The sequence below is a fragment of the Bos taurus genome, chromosome 16 (genome assembly GCF_002263795.3).
Source record: "Bos taurus isolate L1 Dominette 01449 registration number 42190680 breed Hereford chromosome 16, ARS-UCD2.0, whole genome shotgun sequence".
Lineage (NCBI taxonomy): Eukaryota > Metazoa > Chordata > Mammalia > Artiodactyla > Bovidae > Bos > Bos taurus.
The window spans coordinates 46,798,668-46,823,507 of NC_037343.1; the positions used below are offsets into that span (position 1 = coordinate 46,798,668).

General features: G+C 58.7%; 2 protein-coding genes across 6 annotated transcripts; one reads left to right on the forward strand and one right to left on the reverse strand.

Moving 5' to 3' along the window:
• Window positions 1-71: 71 nt before the first annotated feature.
• On the forward strand, window positions 72-14,652 carry KLHL21 (kelch like family member 21). Of its 2 annotated transcripts, NM_001076811.1 has the most exon segments (5): window positions 1,540-2,669; window positions 5,094-5,499; window positions 9,708-9,780; window positions 11,275-11,601; window positions 13,475-14,652. In NM_001076811.1, coding segments are annotated over 4 exon segments (1,794 nt in total). In that variant the 5' UTR covers window positions 1,540-1,648; the 3' UTR covers window positions 11,569-11,601; window positions 13,475-14,652.
• Window positions 14,653-16,634: 1,982 nt separating this feature from the next.
• Window positions 16,635-24,796, reverse strand: ZBTB48 (zinc finger and BTB domain containing 48). 4 transcript variants are annotated; one of them, XM_024976331.2, is made up of 11 exons: window positions 24,744-24,796; window positions 23,436-24,132; window positions 22,506-22,747; window positions 19,615-19,726; window positions 18,941-19,033; window positions 18,532-18,618; window positions 18,206-18,360; window positions 17,677-17,813; window positions 17,440-17,604; window positions 17,088-17,176; window positions 16,638-16,998 (listed from the first exon to the last, which is right to left on the reverse strand). In XM_024976331.2, the coding sequence occupies exons 2-11, from the start codon at window positions 24,123-24,125 to the stop codon at window positions 16,702-16,704; spliced, it is 2,067 nt and encodes a 688-aa protein (XP_024832099.1). In that variant the 5' UTR covers window positions 24,126-24,132; window positions 24,744-24,796; the 3' UTR covers window positions 16,638-16,701. The 4 variants fall into 4 exon arrangements, with proteins under 4 accessions (NP_001179908.1, XP_024832099.1, XP_015330638.1 ...); XM_015475152.3 differs by having other exon boundaries at window positions 19,615-19,729; XM_005217100.5 differs by having other exon boundaries at window positions 19,615-19,729; window positions 24,726-24,796.
• Window positions 24,797-24,840: the final 44 nt, after the last annotated feature.

Consider the following 24,840-nt stretch of genomic DNA (forward strand, 5'->3'; position numbering starts at 1 on the left):
GGGCAACAGGCAGCCGGCCTGGGTACCTGAATGTTTTCTGACTTAGGGCTGTGCTTCCCATGCTGGCATTCAGATCAGATACCTTCTCACGGCAAGATGGTGAGAGATTCCCGAAGAGAAAAGAGGGCCTACAGTTCACTTCTCCGAGATGGAATAAAATCGAGATGTCTTCTCCAAAGGCTGAGTCGAGTGAGCTGGAACCAAGAAATGACAGTAGCTCCTGGTGTGGCCCGCCTGCCCCAGGACACACGCGAGCGGAGTGAGGCTTCCATCCGGTGTGTTTGCCAAGCTTTCAGGGCGGGATGGGGGCTACCCAGTAACAGAAACCCAGGTTTCATCTGCAACACAAGAAGCCCAATAAGGGTCTTTTCTAAAAATGAGCAAATGCGTCCATTGAACTGAAGAAAAAAATGGCTTCCAAGTGAGGGAATTTTTTCGTCTGGTTTCTTTGAAAGCAAAGTCCTGGTATTGTATCTACTGGAACCAAAGTAAGGAAGATTTCTTTCTTCGTGGTCACCCCACATGTGGTGGTGACATTGAAGAGGCACATCTCTGGTTTTTAAGGCAGTCCCGTCTGATCTTGAGCTGAGAGCCCGGTTCCCTCTGGGTACCTGGCGCCCCTCAAATGGAAGAGGAAAAACTGCTGTTTTTCCTAGGAATTATATTCTGGTGCTTCAGCGTTTTGTTCAGTTTAATAGTATATTCTAACGAATTCTCATGGATCTTTCCTACCCTGATTTCTGCCTTTCCTATTTCTATTACCAGGAGAGGAGGGGCTAGAGGGCCAGGGTGACCAAACACAGCCAGGGCAGGCCCCTCCCCTTCAGAGGCGAGCTCGGAGCCTGAAAGGGTCTCTATGACTCAGAAACTAAAACTGCGCCTTGTGTGCTGACGAAAGTTACTGACCGAGTTAGTCAAGTTAGAAACTCCTGCAGGAACGCAGCGGAGCAGATTGCTGGCATCTGGCCCCGTGTCCCTCACGGATGCGCCAAGAAGAAAACGTCACCTAAAGACTTTATACTTGTTCTTGCTTTAATCCTGAATTGTAAAAACAGATTTCGTCGTTAGAAATCTGTCCCGAGATAGGGTTAACAAGCAACCCTCGGAACTAGTGGAATTCCAAAAAAAAAAAGCCGTTGTACCGAGTCGCCCTGGAGCAGTTTGGGAAGTCTGGCGCGAAAGAGATGGCTTCGTTCGCCCCCACCGGGTTTTGTTCGGCAGCCGGGCCGAGTGGGTGATGGGCAGGCTCTGGAGGCCTGATTCCAGCGCACGGCAGGGCCGCCCCCTCTGAAAGGACACTTGTCACCCGGTGTCCCAGGCTCCGGCGTCGGCGGGAGGCCGCAGAAAGCTCCGGAAGGGCGGAGAGAGGGAACGGGCGCAGGCGGCGGTGACTCAGCCTGGAGCGCGGGGGCGGGAGCGCGCGAGAGGAGGCGAGTCGGCGCGCTCAGCCTGGCGGCGGCGCCGAACCCAAAGGAGTTAAGTAGGCGGTGTCGGTGACGCCCGCCCCCCCGGCCCGGCCCCCCTGAGGCCGCCGCGCCCGGTCGTATTTATTGCGGCGGCTCCCAGCGCCGAGTGTCTCTCCGCTGGCCCCGGCCGCGGCTTTCCTGAGTACCGCGAGCAGCGGCCCCGCGCCCCGAGTCAAGGCGCCATGGAGCGGCCGGCGCCCCTGGCCGTACTGCCCTTCTCGGACCCCGCGCACGCGCTGAGCCTGCTGCGTGGCCTGAGCCAGCTCCGCGCCGAGCGCAAGTTCCTGGACGTGACCCTGGAGGCGGCGGGCGGACGCGACTTCCCGGCGCACCGCGCCGTGCTGGCGGCTGCCAGCCCCTACTTCCGCGCCATGTTCGCTGGGCAGTTGCGCGAGAGCCGCGCCGAGCGGGTGCGCCTGCACGGCGTGCCGCCCGACATGCTGCAGCTGCTTCTCGACTTCAGCTACACGGGCCGCGTGGCGGTGAGCGGCGACAACGCCGAGCCGCTGCTGCGCGCCGCCGACCTGCTGCAGTTCCCGGCGGTGAAGGAGGCGTGCGGCGCCTTCCTGCAGCAGCAGCTCGACCTGACCAACTGCCTGGACATGCAGGACTTCGCCGAGGCCTTCAGCTGCGCGGGGCTGGCGAGCGCGGCTCAGCGCTTCATCCTGCGCCACGTGGGCGAGCTGGGCGCCGAGCAGCTGGAGCGTCTGCCCCTGGCGCGGCTGCTGCGCTACCTGCGTGACGACGGGCTCTGCGTGCCCAAGGAGGAGGCCGCCTACCAGCTGGCACTGCGCTGGGTACGCGCCGACCCGCCGCGCCGCGCGGCGCACTGGCCGCAGCTGCTGGAGGCCGTGCGCCTGCCCTTCGTGCGCCGCTTCTACCTGCTGGCGCACGTCGAGGCCGAGCCGCTGGTGGCCCGCTGCCCGCCCTGCCTGCGCCTGCTGCGCGAGGCGCGCGACTTCCAGGCGGCGCGCTACGACCGCCACGACCGCGGGCCCTGCCCTCGGATGCGGCCGCGCCCCTCCACCGGCCTCGCCGAGATCCTCGTGCTCGTGGGCGGATGCGACCAGGACTGCGACGAACTGGTCACCGTCGACTGCTACAACCCGCAGACGGGCCAGTGGCGCTACCTGGCCGAGTTCCCCGACCACCTGGGCGGAGGCTACAGCATCGTGGCGCTGGGCAACGACATCTACGTGACGGGTGAGTGGGCATGAGGGCTGGTCAGGAGGACCCTGGCCCGCCCAGACCCCAAGGGGAAGCAGGCACTTTCACCTGCAAGAGAACCCGAAGTGCCTGGAAACACAGGCGGCACCTGGGTGCAGGTGGACACGCCCCCTTCCCCCGAATTGCAGGCACCGAAGTTTCTAGGGTTGATACTTAAGATCTAGAAGAACCCCTTTGTGTTAGTGGGACAAGTAGCCGTCTGTGGCTCTCACAGGGCCTGTCTGAGCAGCCCCCTCCTTGCCCAGGTGGTATCCCCATTTGGTGGCAAGACACTGGGGTAGCCTCCCTGCATGCTGCTGCTAAGTCGCTTCAATCGTGTCCGGCTCTGTGCGACCCCATAGACGGCAGCCCACCAGACTCCCCCGTCCCTGGGATTCCCCAGGCAAGAACACTGGAGTGGATTGCCATTTCCTTCTCCAACCCTGCACTATGAGTGCTTCCCTTTCTCCCTAAGGAATCTGGGGACAGCCCAAGGACTGACGCCCTGTGGTACATCCTTTCTACCCCAGTAGGGGGTATTTCTCCCTCCCAGCTGAGCAGCACAGTCCCCTGACTCACTCACTTGGTCACCAGTGACAGCATTCCCTGAGGCTTGTACCTAGGCCCTGTGCTGTGGGTCACGTGGTGTTTAGGCTGCTCCCAGCCCAGCAACTGTAAACAGAGTCACATGCTAAGAGGTTTTCTTCCAATTACTTGGCCCAAACCCCAAAACACTGCCGAGTCATGCTGGGCGGGTCCCAGCCCGCCCCAGTCCTGGGCATCTCCCACATTTTTTATTAAAGATGAATCCCAGTTCAAACATGAGGCTCCCTCCATGCGTAGGTTAAGGAGGGGCGGTCTGTGCGAGGGCTATATAAGGAAAGAACCCGACCAAGCATACGCTCAGGGCCTGCAGGGGGCTGGATCAGGCAGGGAGGCCTCAGCTGGGCCAGCGCAGCGCTGTGTCCAACCTGGCACGTTAGTTCGGGAGAAAGCCAGCTCTGAGGTACCCTCGCCTCCCTCCAGTGTCCTGGGGGCTCTGAGCTGAGAAGTTGGGCTCAACCCAGCCTGAGGACAGGCTGCCACTCCAGGTCCTGCCTGAGGATGGCTGCCATTCCAGGTCCTGCCTCCACGGGAATCTGCCAGAATGGGCCGGTTCCCAGTCTGAGGTTGGCCCTGTGTTGTTGGGGAACCAACCCCCTTCAACCCCACCCCTCCCCCCACCACTGAAGTCTGGTCAGTGAACTCCCACAACTGGTCAGACTCGCCCCACTTTGCACACCCTTCCATAAATGTCTCAGCTAATCCTTTGGGTTTAGACAGGTGGCTGGGTCATTCCCTACAGCTGCCTCTAGGGAATCTCACAGGGGCGAGGAGGTGGCTTCAGCTGCCTTTGACACAGTTCTCCTTTAGAAGGAAGAAGGGAGGCTGGGAGGACTTTACAAGGAGCCTGTCTTCTCCCTCTAAAAGCTCTGGGCTGTGAGCCGGATAGAATGTCATGGCGGCTCTGCTCTGCCCTGTGCCCCCAGGCTCGGGCAAGGAGGGGAATCCAACCCCCAGGGTTCTTAGGGTCCCTTCACCCTGTGAGAATCCTAATGTCCTAGGTGAGCCTGGTTTAATTTTTGGCAATAGCCAGTACCACTGGGCTTTGTTTGTTTGCTTTTTAGCCCTTTTTTTGGACATATAGATGGAAAAGTAGACATCATACTTGCAGCTTGATGATTTTTTCCAAACAAAACAAGTCAGTAGCTTGCACGTAAATCAAGAAATACAACCCCAGAAGTTCACTCATAGCATCACCTTCTGTGTTAGGTTTCTTCCTGGCTGAGCGCTTAGGTTTCCTCTTAACTCATCCTGGCCCAGCCTTGGTTAGGGGATGCCTAGAATTTAATGAACAAGTCCCCAGGCACCCCACCCACATATGCTGTCTTTGTTTTTTCTTTTTTTTTCCGGCCAAGCACAGCATGCAGGATCTTAGTTCCCCAACAAGGGATCGAACCTGTGCCCCCTGCATTGTGAGCTCAGAGTCTTAGCCACTGGACCACCAGGGAAGTCCCTCCTACCCACATGACTTGTGGCTCCCTGGGAAAATGAACTCCAAGACCTGGTGCTCCCGTCCAGTTGAGGTGTCTGACTCTGAGTGCAGGGATCCAAACTGAGGTTACTGTGTACTCAGAATTGTGGCCTCTGGGCCTCCGGTTGGCCCACAGAGGTGCGGTGGTGTTTTTATGGCATGAAGCTGGACCATCCCCCTGGGCAATGGTCAGCCTATACCTGGCTTGAGCCCCTGGCTCGGGCCTTGGTAAGAGAGGATGTGTGTTTCATCCTTACTCTCTAGGAAGTTCAGGGAGTCACAGGTGGGTGACTCACCCTGAGTTGGTGTGGGCTAATCATCTATCTGCCCATTGTCCTCCCTGGCAGGCGGATCTGATGGCTCCCGGCTCTACGACTGCGTGTGGAGGTACAACTCAAGCGTGAATGAGTGGACAGAGGTGGCGCCCATGCTGAAGGCCCGGGAGTACCACAGCTCCTCCGTGCTGGACGGGCTGCTGTACGTGGTGGCTGCAGACAGCACGGAGCGCTACGACCACACCACCGACTCCTGGGAGGCCTTGCAGCCCATGACCTATCCCATGGACAACTGTTCTACCACGGCCTGCCGGGGCCGGCTCTATGCCATCGGCTCCCTGGCCGGCAAGGAGACCATGGTCATGCAGTGCTACCACCCAGACATGGACCTGTGGTCACTGGTGGACTGTGGCCAGCTCCCACCCTGGTCCTTTGCCCCCAAGACAGTGACTCTGAACGGACTCATGTACTTCATCAGGTGAGTCCCCAGGGGCCAAGGCCACTGGGTGCTCTTTTTTACTAGCTAAGCACAGCTTCAGTGTTCTCCCATTTCACAGATGAGGAGACTGAGGCCACACTGGTTGGATCTTTCTGACATGGAGCCATGGTTCTGCCCCTCATTCCTTAGAGTGGTTTCTGTGGCCTCTTGAGACCCAAGTGTGATGGATGCAGCTAGGTCTTTGCAGAGAACTTTTTGAGATTCAAAGATGCTAAATTAACTATGTCTTTTGGCTAGACTTCGCCTGTGTATGCACGCTAAGTTGCTTCAGTTGTGTCTGACTTTTTGCGACCCTGTGGGCTATAGCCCACCAGGCTTCTCTGTCTGTGGGATTCTCCAGGCAAAAATACTCGAATAGGTTGCCATTTCATCCTCCAGGGGATCTTCCTGACCCAGGGATCAGACCCTTGTCTCCTGCATTGGCAGGCGGGTTCTTTACCATTAGTGCCACCTGGGAAGCTGCTGCTGCTAAGTCGCTTCAGTCGTGTCCGGCTCTGTGCGACCCCATAGACGGCAGCCCACCAGGCTCCCCCATCCCTGGGATTCTCCAGGCAAGAACACTGGAGTGGGTTGCCATTTCCTTCTCCAGTGCATGAAAGTGAGAAGTTAAAGTGAATTCGCTCAGTCATGCCCAACTCCTAGCGACCCCATGGACTGCAGCCTACCAGGCTCCTCCGTCCATGGGATTTTCCAGGCAAGAGTACTGGAGTGGGTTGCCATTGCCTTCTCAACCTGGGAAGCTGGGTCCCTCTAAAAACCCAAGTTGGTCTCATGTGACCTTTACCAAAAGGAGCCACCTATCCTACCTTAGAGGAACTTTGAATCTTAATAAGAGGAGAGCTTTCTGGACACTTGAGTCTTTGAGAGGGGGAGCATGGCCTTGACAGACAGTTTGCTCATCAGCCGACTGGTGCCAGGTGTGAGGGACCAGGTGGATGGATTGACCTTGCCCCCTCTGCAGAAAGCAGAACTTCCGGGTTCAGTGCGTCTCTGCAGGTTCTGTCTCTTCCCTTCCTGCCCGGCCTGGCCCAGGAGGGCTCATGAGTCTTGCTGAAAGAATGCGGTTCTCCCAGGATCCTGCCACCACCCTGGACCAGGGAGGGGCCTGGTACGAAGCCGACCTGGAGCTGCCTGCAGGAACAATGACCATAGTTAGCCCGTTGGAATCCCCAGTTGGGTCGAGCTCTGGGTTACCTGCTTTATGGGCATTTTCAAGGCTAGTCCCCCGTGGCTGTCTAATAAGATGACACCACTGTTGTCCCCCTTTCACAGGTGGCAAAAAAAACAAGGAACTTGCTCACAACTGCAGGCTTTTATGTATATTTATGCGAATGCATCAGGTCTTAGTTGCTGCACTCAGACCTTCAGTTGTGGCATGCAGGCATGTGGGATCTAGTTCCCTGACCAGGGACCGAACCTGGGCCCCCTGCATTAGAAGCACGGCATCTTAGCCACTGGAGCACCAGGAAAGGCCCCCTCAGGCTTTAAATGGTGGCACTGGGTTAGAACCAAGAACTTCCAACCCAGGTCCCATGTGCTGTCACCACATCCCAGCCTCCCTGGGCCCAGCTGCGGAGCCGTGGAGCTGGGCACCCAGTGGGTCAGCATGCATCCGTGGGTCTTGACGATTTGTCACAGCCACATGCCCCTTCTTCATCGGCCAGTGGACATCCGAGGAGCTGGGAGCTCCACACCTGCAGCTCACAGCTTCTGCGTGTGTGTCACGTATGCACACACATACGTGCTTGTGTGTGTTAGTCGCTCAGTTGTATCTGACTCTTTGTGACCTTATGGACTATAGCCCGCCAGGCTTCTCTGTCCATGAGATTCTTGAAGCAAGAATACTGGAGTAGGTAGCCATGCCCTCCTCTAGGGGATCTTCCCAACCCAGGGACCAAACCTGGTTCTCCTGCATTGGGAGGCAGATTCTTTGCCATCTGAGCCATCAGGGAGCCCTACGTGCTCCTAGGCCTGTGTATCTGCCTCTCCCCTCCCTGGCCTAGAGCCTGCCTGAAGCTTCAGACCCAGAGGGGAGGGGAAGGTGTGAATGATCATCCCTCCCTCCCCATTCCATCTGGGACTTTGAATAGGGAGCCGAGGACAGGGACTGTGTGCTTCTTGGGCCACTCACCTCTCACTGGCTGAGCCTGCCCTCCCCCAGACCTGAGGCTCGTTCCCAGGCTTCCTGGGAGAACACAGCTAGAACCCAGTGGTGTTGCTTGTCTCCTGGTGGCCAGGCCTCCCTGATTCCCAGAAAGGTCAGGTCGGCTCCGAGGAAGCCCCAGAGACCCAGCCGGCTCCCGGCCCTCTTGTAAAACATCACATCGTCTGATCCTTCGTCCAGCTCTCCTCCCCGAGTCGTGAAAACCTCTTCAAAGTGGGGGTGGGGATGGCTATAAATATACCTTACGAGTGTGCCAGAACCTTCCTCAGAGTGCCAGGAACTTGACCTCAGCCCCTCATGGCAGTTCCAGGCTGTGTGCCTTTGAGAACGCCCTCCTACCCCCACCCCACGGTCCTAGAACAAGATATGCCCAAGGACCAGCGTGTGGGCGGAAGGCCCCAGCACCTTGGTCCTCCTGGTTGGGGTTGCTGGTCAGCTGCTAAACCGCCCCACATGCGAACCTTAGGATGCCCCCCCAGACCCACTGTTAGCCTTCATACATGGTCACCTAGCCTATGGAGGGCCGGGTAGGCGGGCTTGACTTTACTCATCACACCCACCCCCCCACCAGAGTTCCCACCAAACCTGGCAAGAGTGTGAGCAGTCTGGAAAGGCAGCCTGTTTGTCCTGTAAGTGAAGAGTGGGGACCTGGCCTCACCTGAGCATGTGGGTGAGCCCAGGGGCCTGGGTCTCGTGCACGTGAGCGTTCATGCACCCTGTCCACTCCATTGGGCACCTCGGCCACATCACCCCTGCTCACAAGGCCCCCTGTGGGGGTAGCTCCCGTCTAGAAGAGGCTGTGACAAGGTGTCCCACACTGTCCGCTGCAGCTGCCATTGGCTGTGAGCAGCAACCAGCAGCCCCCTCCCCTTAGCCATGCTCCACTTTGGTCCCAGTTTCACATGGCTCCTGGGCTGGGGTGTCCCAACCCCACAGAGGCAGGAGGCAAGAGCCTTGTCCAACCTGGCACCTTCTGACTGCAGCTTCTGTGTTCCTGCAGCTGGGGCGGGCAGCCCAGCGGGTTCCCATATCAATTATCGTCATCTCATGGGCCACAACCTAAGGTTGGTTTTTACATTCTGAAGTGGTTGGAGGGGAAAAAAAAAATCAAAGCGAGAGTCATACTTCCTAACGTGCGGAAAGTTATGTGAAATTCAAAGCTGCGTCCGTAAATAAGGTTTTATGGGAAGGCAACCAGCCCCTTTGTTTATACGTCTATGGCTGCATTTGTTCTCGGCGGCAGCGCTGGGGACCTGCCGCAGAGGCCGTCTGCTCCACAAGGCCTGAAGTATTTACTCTCTGGCCCTTCTGCTAACCCCTGACCTGTGACCATCATCATCATCAACGCTACTATTTGGGAGATAGTGTTTTTTGAGGCTGTGCCTTCACATTTGAGTGAAATCATCACGAGTGAGTCAAACAGGATTGAAGGAGCCTGAGCCCAGAGTCGGGGGCAGTGCTGGTGTCCTTGGTCCTGCGATTCTGGTCACCCTGCTGGGCACCTAGGATGTAGCAGTGAACAGGGTGTGATGGGGGCTGGCGGCGGTGGGAGGGCAGTGGCCGAGGAGCAGTCCAGGGCACAGGGGGGTGGGCAGTGGGGCGGGAGGCCTGGCCTAGCCTGGTCAGCCCTGAAAGGCTGTCCTGAAGAGGAGGCAGAAGTCCAAATCAGAAGAATAAGTGGAGATTGGACGGAAGGGCCATGGTCAGTTTTGGAGCTGAGGCTACCATGTGACCATGGTAGGGGGGTCAGGGTCGGCTGCATTGGTGCTGGGCTGCAGGAAAGGGTTTAAGTGTGATTGTTGGGTGTGTGGAACAAGGGTGGGTTCCAGGCTCAGAGCCCAAGGTGTGGGGACCTGAAGTCTGCCCCCTGAGCCAGGGGCGGGGTCCCACTGGCCAGTGGGCAGCCAAACAGCATCACAGAGGTCCCCAAAGCAGGTGGGCCTGGAGGACCCTCTCTCCAGCACTCACACCCAGGGGCTTCCTACTCACTCTGACCTGCTCTTCCTCCTCACCCCCTCCCCAGGGACGACTCGGCCGAAGTGGATGTGTATAACCCCACCAAGAACGAATGGGATAAGATCCCGTCAATGAATCAGGTGAGTTTGCAGACTCGCCAGCATTGGGAGCTCTGGCTGGTCCTGGTTTCCAACCAGTGTCAGCATAGGTGTTTGGGGGTTCAGTCCCAGCTGGCAGGGGTCTGTCCTGGGCACTTCCCCAGTGTTGTCTCACTGCTCAGTGGGCTGCTGCTATCTTCAACTTGTGTTTGGGGGTCACCGAAACAGAGACCTTAAATAAGATGCTAGAGTCACACAGCTTAGTTTATCCGTTCAGACCAGAGTTCACCGAGTGCCTGCTGTGAGCCAGAGAGCAGGCTTGAAATGTGTTCCACAGAGGGCCTGCAAGTGCAAAGGGCCTGGGGCAGGCCATGCCTGATACATTCATGGAACAAGCCCTCAGCCTGGCATGGCTGGAGCAGAGTGAACACAGGGGCAACAGAGGGATGAGGTCAGACAAGGAGGTCTCTGGGGATTGACCTTGGGAGTACATTTATTGAGCACCTGCTGTGTACCCACACTTCTGCCTAATGGGGTGTGACTCTTTGCTTGTTGAGTTTCACAATAAGATGGAACCAAGAAGGTTTGGTAGCATTTGGCCACATGGACACTTTCCTTATTCCCAGACACACATCTATACCCACCTCTATCTCTATTTTCTGTCTTTCTTAATACTTCTCAACCTGGGACTTCCCTGGTGGTCCAGTGGTTAGAACTCTGTGCTTCCACTGCAAGGGGCACGAGTTCAATTCCTGGTCTGGGAACTAAGATCCCACATGCTGCATGGCACAACCTCCCCACAGCAAAAGAAGAATTTTCCAAACCTTCCCTCTTGATAACGCTGTGTGACCAGTGTCATAATTTACAATGTCAGAGTTTATTTGACATCTTTACTGTTGCCAGATCTAACTTTGGTTGTCCCCATAATGAGCTGCCGCACATGCGTGCTCAATTGTGTCCAACTCTTTGCAACTCTGTGGACTATAGGCCACCAGGCTCCTTGTCCATGGGATTCTTCAGGCAAGAATACTGAAGTGTGTTGCCATTTCCTTCTCCAGGGGAATCTTCCTGACCCAGGGATTGAACTCACGTCTCTTGTATCTCCTGCACTACCAGGCGGGTTCTTTACCATTGCGCCACCTGGGAAGCCCATAATGAGCTACACGTACTCATTATAGCGATTTTGGGAAAGGTGGGATAGTCCAGTCTTGTGGTTCAGAGCCCAGACTCTGGATCAAGGCCCAGCTCTGCCACTGTCAGCCAAGTGTGGCTCAGTTTTCCCATCTGTAAGATGGGGAGAACGATTGTGCCTGTCTTACAGGGGTGATGCTGCTTGGAGGCCCTTGACCACAATTGGGACCAGCCATGGCATGTGACCCCTGGGCACGGAGCCCCTGTTTCCTAGCCAGGGTATAGGGAAGTGCCAAGGCCACCCCTGCCAGGGGCCCCGGGCACCTTCCCCGCAGAGGGGGAGCTGTGGGGGCTCTCCCCTGTCCTGGCTGCCAGCCTCCCCTCACTGCCCACCTTGGCCCACAGGTGCACGTTGGGGGCAGCCTGGCCGTCCTCGGAGGTAAGCTCTACGTCTCTGGGGGCTACGATAACACCTTCGAACTCTCCGACGTGGTGGAGGCCTACGACCCAGAGACTCGGGCGTGGAGCGTGGTGGGTCGGCTCCCAGAGCCCACCTTCTGGCACGGCAGCGTCAGCATCTTCCGCCAGTTCATGCCCCAGACACCCCTGGGCGGGCGTGGCTTTGAGCTAGACGGTGGCAGCAGTGACATGGATGTGGGCCAGCCCCGGCCGCCACAGAACCCCGCTGAGCTGCACTAGCCCCGGCCCGGCCCGGGGAGGGCCTCAGTGCAGGTAACCTGGCACCTCAGGGGGCAGCACCCCCTTCCTTGTGCACAGGACAGGTGGGGCCCACCGGGCAGAGCGTGGGCTCGGGGGCAGCTGAGCGAGCAAAGCTCAGGATGTAATACCTGGGGAGCTGCTGTGCGTTCAGGGCCTCCTGGGGCCAGGCTAATGTGCACGCTCCTGCTCCTTGGTCCAGAAAGAGCTGTCTCCCTGTCAGCAGGCTTGCTGGGACCAAGGCTGGTGTGCGTGCCCCCGCTCCTTTGTCCAGGAAGAGCTGCCTCCCTGTCAGCACGTCTCAGGCTCCAGTGAATCCCCCCTGCCCCAGGCCCCCACCTCACAGATGCAGGCACACCCCTCCTGCAGTCACCACCTGTGCCTCCTTGCCCCCCTGCCTGCCCCTGCCCCGGGAGAGCAGAACCCCAGCACTTCTGGGTGCAAGCGGACAGGAGTCTGAGAACAGCCTCTTCGCAGATCCTGCTATCCAGAACATGGAGAATCAGGCCGACGATGGCCCCAGGGAGGTTCCACACTCCATGGTCAGGGCTGGACAGCCGGCAGGCCAGCTCCACAGTAAAGGGGTCCGCCTGCTCAGCTCCTCAACCCTGCTGGGGCCTCGCACCGAGATATCTGCTATGGGTGGGCCTCCTGGAAGTAAGCTCAGACCTGGCGACACAGGGCGGGGAGTGGACAAGAGCATGGCCTTGAAGAGGGCCCAGCGGGACCTGCTAGGGGTTGTCTGTCTCCAGTGGACCTGGGCTGGGGCAGGGGCTGGAGTTCCTGTCCAGCCCACCTGCCAATGTGGCCCCATATGACTTGGGGGCCTCTAGGACCTTCGTCCCAGGCTAGTGCAGGAGAGGACTAAAGGCTGCAAGTGCAAGGTCGTAGCTTCTCTCCAGGAGGCCTTGGGACTTTGTCGCTGAAGCCCCGCCAGGCAAACAGCTGTGGACGCCCTTGCCCTGGCAGCCTGAGCAGAGGAACGGGTTGTTTCTCAAGGAACCCGGGGCGGGGCAGATTCGGTGGTTGGTCACAAGGTTTCAAACGCAGTTGGCCTTTCCTTAAACGAAGACAGGGCAGCTAGAAGCAAGGTCCAGGTGGTTTGATCTTTACTCTTCCAAGGCCACTGCTGAAGTTTTCCGCAGGGAGGTTAGGGGGCTGGCATGTGCTTTGAGCCCTGCAGAAGCCAGGGCTTCTCTACGTGGGTGCCTGGAAGAGCCCCTGGGAACCCCAGAGCTGGTGTCCCTGGTTCTGAGGAGTGTGAGTGTTCAGTGGATGCTGGTCCTGGCCCCTCCAGGTCCCCAAAGTACCCTTTGCTTGAATTTGTCCTCCTTCCCTTCCAAAGGGGAGGGTGTTTGTTTTCCTCGTTGGGTGGATATTCATCCATGTTCTCACCAAGAAAAGTTTTCTCATCACTTCCCAAGTGGCTCTTAACAATCCTTTTATTGGGCAGAAGCTGTGGGGGGGCCCTGCCTCCCCGCTGTGAGGAGCCCTTGGGGAGCCATAGCTGTCAGGTCGACCGTCTTGCTCTGGAAACCCCACTGGAGCAGCCACAGCCCAGAGCCGGCCCTTCAGGTCCCCTTGGGCCCTGGCTCAGGGACCACTCCCAGCCCCCACCCACCCGGTGTAGCTGGCACAGTGGGAAGGCGGTGGGGGGACGGGGGGGAGGTAGTCGGCGTTTCCTGCCTTGGGCCTTGGCCAAGATAAGTGCTTTCCCTCTGCTTCCTTGGGGACCTCCCCCGCCAGATCACCCCTCCTGGTCTGAGTGTCCTCCCTTGTGAATTGGGGCTGGCTTGCCCCACTCCCCCCAGGGTGGATACAGCCCTAGACGCTCCCCCTCCACTGCCCTCACTTCACTCCCCAGGGCTTATTGTGACCTTTCTTCCAGCCCAGGTGCCTGCCTGGTGGGCCAAGCCCACCCAGAGGTGGTCTGGCTCCATGGAGTGGCCAACGTGGGTTCCCAGGCAGACAAGGCTGCCCAATGTGATGGCTCGTCTCCTGTGCGTGGCAGGGGGACAGCAAGGCCGGAGTGCTTGGGATCCATGGAGCCCTGATTCTGTCCCAGTCACCAGTTCAGTGCCAGTCTGTGCCCTCCCAGGGGGTGTGGCGTCACGCAGAGAGATGTGGTGACACGTGACAGGTCATGGGGGTGGAGCAGGGACTCAGTTTCATGGGAAAGACTCCAGACACCCTTTCCAGGGCTGTCTCTGTGGAGGGCCTGGGCAGCCCACGAAGGCAGGATGGGGGTGGAAGGCAGCGTGTGCCATGGTCACTGGAACTCCTCCTACCACCCCCCAGGCAGGCAGGGCTGTTCCTCTGTGTCAAGGGCAGGAATCTCCACAGGCAGTGGCTTATGGGGAGGCCTTTTGCTGGGGCTGCAGACACATGATTTCCTCCTAAATCAGCGTTTGTCACCTGCCACGGCGTTCTGGTCAGTGCTGAGGGCCGGAGCCTGGGCCTTGGTCTGGTCTTTGCTGTGTTTTTGGTACTTTACTGTGTGACCAGCCACCCCACTCGCCGGTGGTGACTCAGATGATGGTTTGGGGGTGGGGGGGCAGTGATGTTCACTTCCTAGAAACTCCCCAGGTCCCCACCCCCAGACCCCACCTTGGGAAGGGGAGGCACCAGCCTCAGCAACAGCAGGCTCCTGCTGGGGGTGCAGGAGCAGGGCCGACCCTTGAGAAGTGTCCCCTCCCTGCCTGCCCTCCGTGCTCCGCTGCATCACTGCACACTGACAGGCGGGGCCACCCCGGGAGGGACTGTCTCTATGTGTTAGATGTACATGACTTTGAGTCTGTGAGGCAAGTTAAGTTATATGAGAGTTCGGTGACTAGTATTTAATGCTGACCTACTGTTATAAAGTATTCTATATTTATACAACTTCAGAGACTCTTCTGGACTAGCACACCCTCCCTCCAGGGTCCGACATCCAGTGCCAGCCCCCCGAGCGTGGGGCAGGTTTGCATATTTATTTGTCTGTTCGTTAGGCTTCTGTGTCTGGGATCTTGTTAAGGTTTTAGGATGCCTTCAATACATTAACTTTTTGAAATAAAAACGTTTCCTATGTCTGGTGTCATCGCCTCCATCCTGCTGCTGCCGGGTCTTGGCACCTTACAGGCTGAGGCCAGGCACATGGGGCAGGGGAACAAAGGCGCACTTGAGGAGCGTGTGTAATACTCATTAATGCAGCTGCCCCTGTACCCACAGGCAACGGGGGCGAGGTTGAAGCGCCCAGGACTTGTGCTGGTAGTTTTGGGGGCATAGCCTTTCAAGCCCTTTCTCGTCTCTGTCATTACAAGGCAGGAAGTAGTGGAAAGAGGAGGCTGAGCCCTGGAGGTGGGAAGAAGGTGGGTGGTGGAGGCCAAGAGCTGTTTCAGCCTCCTGACTCCACTTCAGGGCACTCTGCCCACTGCCTTGCGCCCCCTTCCTGAAAGCGGGGTCCCAAGTGGTAGTGAGATCCCCATCTCTGCAGCAGGTAAACTGCGGGCCCTTAAAATAGAAGATCCCCCTAGAAGAGGCTGAGAAGCTTGGAACATTCCTCATGTCTGCAGAGCCCACTGAACCCAAGGAAGCAGTCAATGCCCAGCCAGGAAGGGGGAATCTTGAGGCCAGGTCCGCCTCAGTCCCCAGGCCATCTCCAGTGGCTCATGACCTGGCTGGCAGTCACTGCACTTGAATATTATCTTTACCTCTTTACCTGGTGGTCAAGGAGTAACAGGAAAGACTGCTGGATGGGTTCTGGTTCTAAAACGGAGTTTCCTTCCTCAAGTCCGAGGTGTTCAGCACAGGATGGGGCAGGTGCCTCGGGAATCCTCCAGTGAGGAGGTGAGTGGTGGGTCGTGATTGTCACTGCCGCTGACTGTGCGCACACTGCCAAGCTAAGCAGTGAGCAGAAGGGCACACTCCGGGTGAGGCAGCTGTGAAGTGTGTAGGTTCCAACACCCCCAGTGAGTGGTGGGGTCCACGTTCCCTAGCCTTGAACCTGAGGAATGATGTGTGGTGACTGCCTGGACCGACGCAATGTGGCGGGGTGACACTGTGGACTTGCAGGGCTGGATCACAGACAGGCAGCTTTGGCCTGTTGGGACGTGTGCTCTCGGCACTCAGCTACCATGCTCTGGTGGAGCCCAGGCAAGCCCTGAAGGGGTACCCAGGCCCACAGCCAGGGCCACCTTCTCAGGAACACACAAGTGAGCCATCTTGAGAGCAGACCTGCCCCCCAGCCCGTGGGCAGTTCTGGGTGGTCTGTTATCCAGTCCTGGGACTGGAAGAGCAGGCTCCCTCATTTAATCCTTCTCTATGAAGCAAAGAGTTGGACACGACTGAGCGACTTCACTTCACGAAGCATGCACTATCACTAATTCCATTAAAAATAAGGAAATGAAACGCTTAGTCACTTGCCCCAGGTCACAGACATCACGAAGGAGCTGGGGAGGAATAGGTGCAGGCAAGTGGCCTCCTGAGCCCACGCACTTCTTCCCACAGCTGCGGAACCTGGGTGCTACCCGGGCCTCTGGCCTTCTAGGCCTGGCCTTGCCTGTTCCTCAAGCCAGCCTCCTGGACAAGGTTCTCCCCAGGGACCTGCCCGTAGTCTCTCCACCAGCTAGGATCCAGAGTATGCTTAGCCGCAAGCCCGTCCTCCAGCCCCAGATCCACTCGGCTGCACGCTCACTGGGCCCCCGTCTTGGCCAGCCACCATCATCAGGACCCCAGCCACCCTGTTTTGACTCCAGAGGCTGAGTGATGAATTCCGCCCTCTCTAGCTGGCATCGCTGAAGCTGTGCTATAGGAACACTACTGCTCCACCTGGTGCAGTTCTAAAACCCAGACGGGAGAAAAATTAAAGTGCCCCGAGCCAGAGGCATGGCCCCCAAAGCTAACAACCCATGTTTCACCCTTGAGGCTTCCCAACAACCTGGGGAAGCTGCTGGCCAAGATCTGGGGTGCACAGATCAGGCAGTGCCCCATTTCTTTTAGAGGACATGGCAGGAAAGCAGCTCCTCCCGGAGCCCAGGTTCCATGGGAACAGACCACTGGATGGGCTGGAATGGTCAAGTCCAAAGCCCTGTGGTTTATTGGGGGCTGGGACCAAGGGGACCGTGCACGGGTCAGGGGCTATGTGTCACAGTCTTCGGGGATGGCGGCCGTGATGATGAGCGAGGGCTCCATGACGCCCGCACCCGTGAAGCTCTCCTCCGCACACAGTCTCTGGCCAGGGAGCTGGGAGGCCAGGCTGCCATGGGCCAGTGACTCCACGATGACCTCGGCTGAGCCCACCTCCAAGTCGGGGGGCGGCTGGAGTGCCACCACCACCATCTTCTCGTCCTCGATGACCAAGTTCCGGAGCTTGCGCTGCCTGGGGTTGTAGTTCTCCACCCGGTCATGGATCTCCATGTGCCTCCGCAGGTGGGCCTAGGGGTTAGGGGGTCTCAGGCTGGGTGCAGAGGGAGGAGGGTTCAGGGGCCCGAAGGGGCGGGAGGAGGCAAGGCAGCCAGGCCTACCTGCCGGGTGAACTTGTAGCCACATTCAGTGCACTCGAACTTCCTGACCCCCTTGTGTCTCCTCACGTGCACGCGCAGCTGCTCCACAGCTGCAGGAGGGAAGGGCCGGGGTTGGGGACGCAGGAAGTGGGCAGGCTCGGCCCTGCCAGGTTCCCGGGCGGCACCCTGAAGTCTCTACTGCCTGGGGCCCTCAGGAGCCTCCACCCACTCCCTGCTGGCAAGAGGGTTCTGCTGCCAAGGAGCGTGTGACAGCCACTGTTGCGCCCAGCCTCTCCCGGGGAAAGGGGAAAGGTCCTGGCCCTCCCTCCGCCCAGGGTAGGGCAGGGCGATGGCCTTCCACAGGCCCAGGTACCTTTGAAGGTCTTCCCGCAGATCTGGCAGAAGTGGGGCCGGCCCTCCTGGTGGCGGCTGGCCACATGCCTGAGCAGGGGCCCCTTCTCTGTGAAGCGCTGCTCACAGAACTCACAGCTGAAGGGCCTCTCGCCGGTGTGGGTGCGGTTGTGCTTGTCCAGGCTGGCTGTGGGGACAAGGAGGGGGGCTCAGCCGCCGGGCCTCAGCCCTGAGCCAGGGAGGGGCTGGCCTGCCTCACCTTGGGTGCGGAAGGTCTTGCCACAAAGGTGGCACTGGAAGGGCTTCTCGCCCGTGTGCGTGCGCAGGTGCATGTTGAGATTGGCCTTCTGGGTGAAGGCGTGGCTGCAGAACTCACAGACGTATGGCCGCTCGTTCCTGTCCAGGCAGGGACACAGGCGTCACCAAAAGAAGCAGTCCCCTTAGTGCCCCTGCAGCTGGGAACACGCCTGATCCCAGAGCCAAGGAAACAGGCTAGGCTGAGGCCAGCCTGCCTGAGCTGTGAGAACAGACTCTGGCTGCCTGGGGAAAAGAGGGCATGAGCTCCATCCCAGGAGCCACGGGACACCAGGACTCTGCCCAGGGAGGCCCAGAGCCTCATCCTGCATGAATCCCCACCCACAGCCTCCCTGCTTGGCAAGCTGCCTGATCCCTCAGGTCCTCCCCTCCAGAAGGGCTGCAGGCTTTGGACACAGGTGGGGGCACTCTGGCCCCTGTGAGTGGCAGCAGGGCCGGGCCTGGGGAGGGCAGTCCAGGGAGGACAGTCCCACCTGTGCTTGGCCTTGATGTGCATCTGCAAGCCATTCCGGCTCGATGCCCGGTGCCCGCACTCCTCGCACACAAACAGCTTCTCCCCACGGTGCTTGAATGCCTCGTGCAGCTGCAGCTCCGTCCGGGACAGGAAGCACTTGGCACAGGTGGGACACTAGGGGACAGAGGCAGGCAGGGCCAGAGTGAGGAGCAGGGCCGCCCTGGAGTCCCTGCCCTGGGAAACAGCACAGCCTGCCCGCTCTAGACCAGCCACACCGCCTCCCTGGGCTGGCTCCCGGCATCGCAGCGGGCCCAGCCCCCACCCTTGGCGTGGCCTGGCACTTACCGCATGGGGCTTGGGGGCTCCGTGCAGCTTGATCATGTGGCTCTGCAGGTCCTTCTTCTGCATGAACTGCTGGGAGCAGGAGGAGCACTGCAAGACAGGTCACGGTCACCCCTGAAGCCACCAACACCACTGGAAGCTGGGTCACCCCAGGGCTATTGGGGGGGAATCGGAGGCAGGGCCCAGCCTGAGATGCTCGGAGGCTCCTCAACCAAGTGTGACGGTCACACCCAGGCAGAGGCTGAGGTTGTCCTCCAGTGATGGAATCCCGCCCAGAGACACAGGAGCACTGGGCGGGTAGGGAGGGGAGGCCCGGACACCATTCCCACGTGAAGGGCTGGGCGAGGCGGGTGGGGTGGAGATCCTGGGGCTGCCCCTCGGCCTCCAGCCTCGGGGACAGGCCGAGCCTGACCTTGTAGGGCATCTCCCCCGTGTGGGACACCATGTGCACCCGCAGCTCCATCCTCCGGCGGAACGTCTCCTGGCACACAGAGCACGTGAAGACCTGGCAGCATGAGGGGCAGGCGGGGCTGGCATCAGTGTGGGGAGGGCCTCTGCTCGGGCTTCCACTCACAGCTGGCAAGAGTCTGCCCAAAGGGGTGGGGGCGCTAGGGTGGGAGAGGGCAACACATAATCTGCTTGCCCTGACTGTGACATCGCGGAGTGTTGCAAGCCCACCACGCCAGGCTGAGAGTCAGACCAGGGACAAAGGCCGAATGGCCTCACCTGTGACCCCCACCCTGACTGGTGACCAGCCTCTAGGAAGCGGGGTTTAGGCCACCGGGGGGTGGGGGAGGTGGCCAGGTGGCCTTTCTCAGCAGTTAGCCCCCTTCTCCAAAGCCAGGAACCCAGGCAGGCAAACCCAAGATACCTCCTGCAGTGTCCCTCCTGGGCTTGTCCCTTCTGCCCTTGGGGCCTATGTCCCCACTGTCATACCAGGCAGGGGACCCGATGACATCCAAGGACCCTGCGGCTCTCGAGTCTACAGTCCTGTCAGGCCAGTCCCCTGGGGGCCCCTCCCAGGTGGAAGAGAGACAGAAGCCAGCGTGTGCCTGCCCAGCAGGACCCTGGCTGGCCCTCAGGTACCTGTTCTGAGCGGTTCATGCAGTTCCGGGCTTCATGCTCCAGGAGGTTCTCCTTCCGGAAGTAACACTTCCCACATTTGGCACACTCAAAGGGTTTCTCCCCAGTGTGTTTCCTGCTGGGAGAAGCCAAGGGGTGTGGAGACTGAGTAGACTCGCCGCCCTCCCTCACACAGGGCCCGCTCTGGCACCTCTGCTGACAGTGCTGAGCTGCCCGCGCTGACGCCTGAGGCTCTCCACATGGCTGGTGAAGCTGTGAGGTGCGTCCAGAAACCCTCCTCCCTCCAGGAGACTCCGCAAAGGAGGGGACAGCTTCCCGCTGTAGGGGACACCCCCGAACCACAGGCCACTGGGAGGGCCAGCTGCAGTGTCTCTCCAAAGGCAGAAATAACCTCTGGGCCCCAACTCCCTGGAGAAACCTCTCAGCCTGCCTGGGGCTTCTGTGAGCTTGGCCTTCAAAACCATGGCCACAATCTGACCACCTCGGCCTGGCCTCCGGGCTACCACCCAGTGCAGCCGCGCCACCTCCAGGCCACTGCCTGGGCCTCCCACCTGGTCCTGTGCTCCATGCAGGCCTCCCAACAAGTTTTCACTTTAGGAGTCGGATGGACCCTCGAGGATAACCAGATCTCATCACCTTACTCAACCCTCTAACACTTGGCATCTGGCCCCGAGAAAGGCCTGTTGCTGCCCCTTACCTTGCTGCCTCCCTCCCACCCGAGCCTCTGTTCCAGCTTCCCTCCAGCCCAGAGCTGCTCCCCAGCCATCTGCAAGCTTTCTCACTTCTTCTGAACCTGCTGGGTAGTCTCCTGTCTACAATTGCAACCTGACCCAACCCTGAACTCCCCAGGTCCCCCTCCCCAGCCCTCCTATCCTTTTCTTTTTTCCCATGGCACTTCTAGCCCTTCAGCACACTGCAGAGTCTCTTATCTGGTCGTTCAGGGTCTCACCGCCCTGCTGGAAGGCAAGCTCCACAAGGTCCCTTTGTTCTCTTCATGAAGGTATCTGAAGCGCCCAGCCACCTGGCAGACAACTCACTGAATGAACTAAGTGAACCCTGACCTCAGAGCCCGGAATAGTGTGGGAAGAACACTGACAGCCTGCCACAGGCACTCTTCTCTCATCCCTGCTGATACACTGACTGTCCCGCACCCACAAGGCCTCAGTTGGCACCTCAGCTGGCACCCCCTCCTAGTTCTTAGGTCAGTCTAGTGGCCTGCAGCATAAGAGGAGGACAGGGCTGGTACCTGCACCCAAGTTTCACACTAGGGAGTGTGCAGGCATATACAGGTCACCCCAGGGTGACTGGCCCAAAGGCTCCACTGGCAGCAGCTGCCCCCAAAGCAGGGAGAGCAAGGGGCCTCTGTCCTCAGTTCCAACTCCATTCAGTCACAAGAGCCTCTGAGAGTGTCGTAGTGAGAAAACGTGCATGGCCCCGCCTGGCTTGGCAAGACATTGCACCAAGTGCTGTCTGGGGCTGAAGAGGGGCAGGGAGGGAAGGCGCATCACCTAGCTGCCCCCCTGCAAGCCCTAGGAAAAGCAAGGCCTCGGGAGCAGTGCCTTCCACAAGGATGTATGGGATGATAGAAATACTCCAATACTCCACGTCCATGCTGTGGCCTTCGTTCAGCTGCTAGGGCTGCAAGTAGCTACTGAGCGCTTGAAATGAAGCTAGCATGACTTAGGAACTAAACTTATTTAATTTTAATTACTTTTAAGTTAAAATAGCTTCCTGTGGAATCTGGATGTCACAGGCACCAGTCATTGTAGCCCTCCAAGGAGAGCCAGTGAGCCCTAAGGGAACTCAGGAGAAGAATACCTGCTACCTGCGGCCACCAAAATGCAGCCACTTCCTGAGGTGAGCCCCAAGGACACTCAAGATGTGGAAAAACACAGGATACTTGTCCCAGATAGCTGAGGTGCATATCCAAGGAGTTCAGTGAGCCCAGAAGCTTACATCTTCCCATACACAGAAAAGTGGCAAAATTCCTTAACTTGGGATATCTGGTTTTCTTTAACAATAATCTTTTGATGTTCAGACTATATACCCTTGGTTGCAAAAATTTCTATATAACCTGGCTCCTCCCTTCGCTTCCTCAGAGCAGTTCTCTCAGGGTTACTTGAGATGCTGCTGCCTCCTGGGCTTGAAGTCCTAAAAATTCCCACTGAATAAAACATAACTCTCAACTTTTAGGTTGTGATTATTTTTTAAGTCAACACCTTACCGGACACAGCAGCTTTCGACAAAGGGTCCCTAGTGCTCCGCTGACACCTGAGACTTAACCTGTCTGCAGAAACGCAGGTAGCACCCACCCTACAGATGGACATCCTGGCCCCAGGCCCACGCTGCCAGGCTTCAGTAATACCTGCGGTCAGGCCTCAGCCACAGCATGGGCCCTCAGGCTGCTCTCACCTCCTTGGGAGAAGCCTGCTGGAGGTCAAGGTCCACAGTGGGTGGAGCCTGATGTAACAGCTGCTTCAGGCCGCTTCAATCCTGCTAGACTCTGCGACCCCATGGACTGTGGCCAGCCAGGTTCCTCTGTCCATGGAATTCTCCAGGCAATAATACTGGAGTGGGTTGCCATGCCCTTCTCCAGGCAATCTTCTGTCTCTTATGTCTCCTACATTGGCAGGCGGGTTCTTTACCACTAACGCCACCTGGGTGTCCCCAAACCCGCTCCCAGCAGAGAGCTCACAGGAGTGGGAGGAAGAAGGAAGCCATCCAGTGTCAGAGTCTCACTCCCCAATGGTCAGAGGATACCAATGCCAGGCACCGTGTGGGTCTGAGATGGCACCCCAGCCCCCCTACGTGGGCCGCAAGTGGGGAGCGCGGGCCCCCTCCCCCAACACAGGAACAGCAGATGGGAAAACAAAGTAGAAAAACAGAACGTTTACCTGTTGTGGACTTTTAGGTAATATTTGCTGAGGAACTTTTTATGACATGTGGGGCATTCAACTGGCACCGCTGTACCTTTTCTGTTCTCAGCAGGCTCGGCTGCCAGGGAACCTACGCTCCGGGCCGGCTCAGCAGCACAAGGCTTTCTGATTACGTTTGCTTTCCTCTTGGTTGGCACAGTCTCAGTTTCAGAATCATAATCGCCATCCCCGTCGTCCTCAACTTGAACCACCACCTCCCACTAGAGCAGAAGAGGCAGCAGGAGGGGGCAAGGTCACCAAACTGAATCAGCAGTGGTTCTGGGGATGGGTCTACAGGGTGGCTAGTTCCATCAGGTTTCATCTCAAGTCCCAACCCAGGCCTGCCACCGGAAGCATCCGTTCCTTCATCAGTGCCTGTTCCCTTCAAGGTCCCAGGGCAGCAGCAACATCCCAATCCCAGGTTTGAGAGCAGGAGCTCTGTATGTGGGTAACTGGAGGTCCACCTGGATTTCACTTCCCTGGGGAAACACCTAATGCCGCCCACGTCGGCCCCAAGAAGCTGCCAACCACAGACACAACTGGCAGGAAGGTCAGCCTGAGGCTGTGGGATGGAGCTGGCTTCCTGCATTAGGAGACATCACGTCCGACTCTGCAACCCCACGGACTGTACCTCGTCAGGCTCCTCTGTTCATGGGATTTCCCAGGCAAGAATACTGGAGTGGGTTACCATTTCCTTCTCCAGGGGATCTTTCTGATCCAGGGATTGAACCCGCATCTCCTGCCTTGACAGGCAGATTCTTTACCACTGCGCCACCTGGGAAGCCCTATATTTGGAAAAACCCTGTTCTAAACCCACAAAACAGACTGTACCTTTGGGTCCAGATTACCCCTGAAAAGTATCAGTCCCTTCTCCCCATCTCCCCTTCTCCAACACCCTGAGCCCAGTACCTCATTAGTCCCGCCCTGCAGCTGGACACCTTCAGCTTCGAAGGGCCTTGGGGGCACTTTGCAATCCTCAGGCTCCTTGTCCCCAGGGGGACAGAGCTTCAGGGCCTGCTTGAGTTTCCCACGGAGAAAGGACGGGCTCTCACTCTGAGCAGGGAGGCCAAGCCGGGGCCTCTGGGGGCTGAGACTACCGCTTAGCTCCGGATCCCTGGGGATTTGACCCAGAGTCCTTGAAACTTCCTCCTTCTCCACACCCGCAGACTCCTTGAGGTGGCTGTTCACATCCCGGGGGGCAGATTTCCCAAGCCCACTCTGGCCACTTGGTGGCTGTCCCACCGAGGCTTTGGGCTTGAAGCTCTGGCACAACTCCACAGCCTCTGGCACTCGCAACTCCCTGGCTGCCAGGAGCACCTGATCCCGGTTCCCGGAGGTGAGGGCGAGGTGGCCGGTGTAGAAAAAATCCAGCAGGAGGCCAAAGATCTCGGCAAAGCCCGCAGGGAGGACAACACTGCCCCCTGAGCCATCCCCGTAGAGGCTCTGGAAGAAGTGGCTGCAGCAGGCAAGAACACTCCAGTGTGCCTTGAACACCAGGCCCCCCACATCCAGGGTGGCATCGCAGTACTGGCCCCTCTCCCGCTGCTTGTTGAGTTCCTGCAGAACCCTCACGCTGTGCTGGACGAAGGAGCCGTCCATGGTCCCTCTGAAGGGAAGAAACACGGCAGTGACACTGACCAGTCCAACCCAGAGGCAGCAAGAGAAAGCCCCTGGAGCTGAGACCAGGGTAGAGGGAGACAGACTCTATTCTTTCACGTTTATTACAACCAGGACTTAGTTCAAGGTTAGAAGGTGCAAGCTGAGGCGGGAAGAGACTGAGAGCCTCCCTGGGGGCGGGGTCCAAGTAAACAGGCCATATCGGAGGTGGGCAGAGAGTGTGGGTGACGGGGGTGCGGGAAGACTAGGTGGGGACACAGTCGGGAAAGGGTGCTGGTGGGAGGAAATCAAAAGTTTGGGAAAAGAGGCGCTAAATCAGCGCGAACTTATCAGCCTGGCACAGCGAGAGGACCGGAGGCAGGGGAGGACAGCGGCTGCAGACAGGTGAGAGGAACCCACGCCGCGCCCACACGTCTCGAGCAGCCGGGCGGAAGGCGGCTGCGGTCACACTCCATCAGCAGTCACGGCGGCCCACAGCGCCCCCTCCCTCGTCCCTTGCCCATCGACCTCCTCACCCTGGCCCATGCTCCCTACGCCTACCCCTCCAGCCCCGAGCCAGATAGCCCCCACAACCCCACTGACCAACTCCCCCGGCCGTACGTGCCCGGCGAAAGTGCAGAGACGCCGCCGTCGCCGCCGCCGGACGTGACGTCAGGGCGCGCCGGCCTGGGCGGGACGCCTCGGGGGCGCAGGCCTT

What these genes read in the sequence shown, in the direction of transcription:
- KLHL21 (XM_005217044.5), top strand. Translation starts at nt 1,649, where the DNA reads ATGGAGCGGCCGGCGCCCCTGGCCGTACTGCCCTTCTCGGACCCCGCG. An exon ending in CAACGACATCTACGTGACGG is followed by an intron (nt 2,670 to 5,093) that starts GTGAGTGGGCAT and finishes CCTCCCTGGCAG; the next exon opens with GCGGATCTGATGGCTCCCGG. An exon ending in GGACTCATGTACTTCATCAG is followed by an intron (nt 5,500 to 9,707) that starts GTGAGTCCCCAG and finishes CCCCCTCCCCAG; the next exon opens with GGACGACTCGGCCGAAGTGG.
- ZBTB48 (XM_015475152.3), bottom strand. Translation starts at nt 24,125, where the DNA reads ATGGACGGCTCCTTCGTCCAGCACAGCGTGAGGGTTCTGCAGGAACTC. An exon ending in TGCAGGGCGGGACTAATGAG is followed by an intron (nt 22,748 to 23,435) that starts GTACTGGGCTCA and finishes CTTCTGCTCTAG; the next exon opens with TGGGAGGTGGTGGTTCAAGT. An exon ending in CGGGGGAGATGCCCTACAAG is followed by an intron (nt 18,619 to 18,940) that starts GTCAGGCTCGGC and finishes CCTGTCTTGCAG; the next exon opens with TGCTCCTCCTGCTCCCAGCA.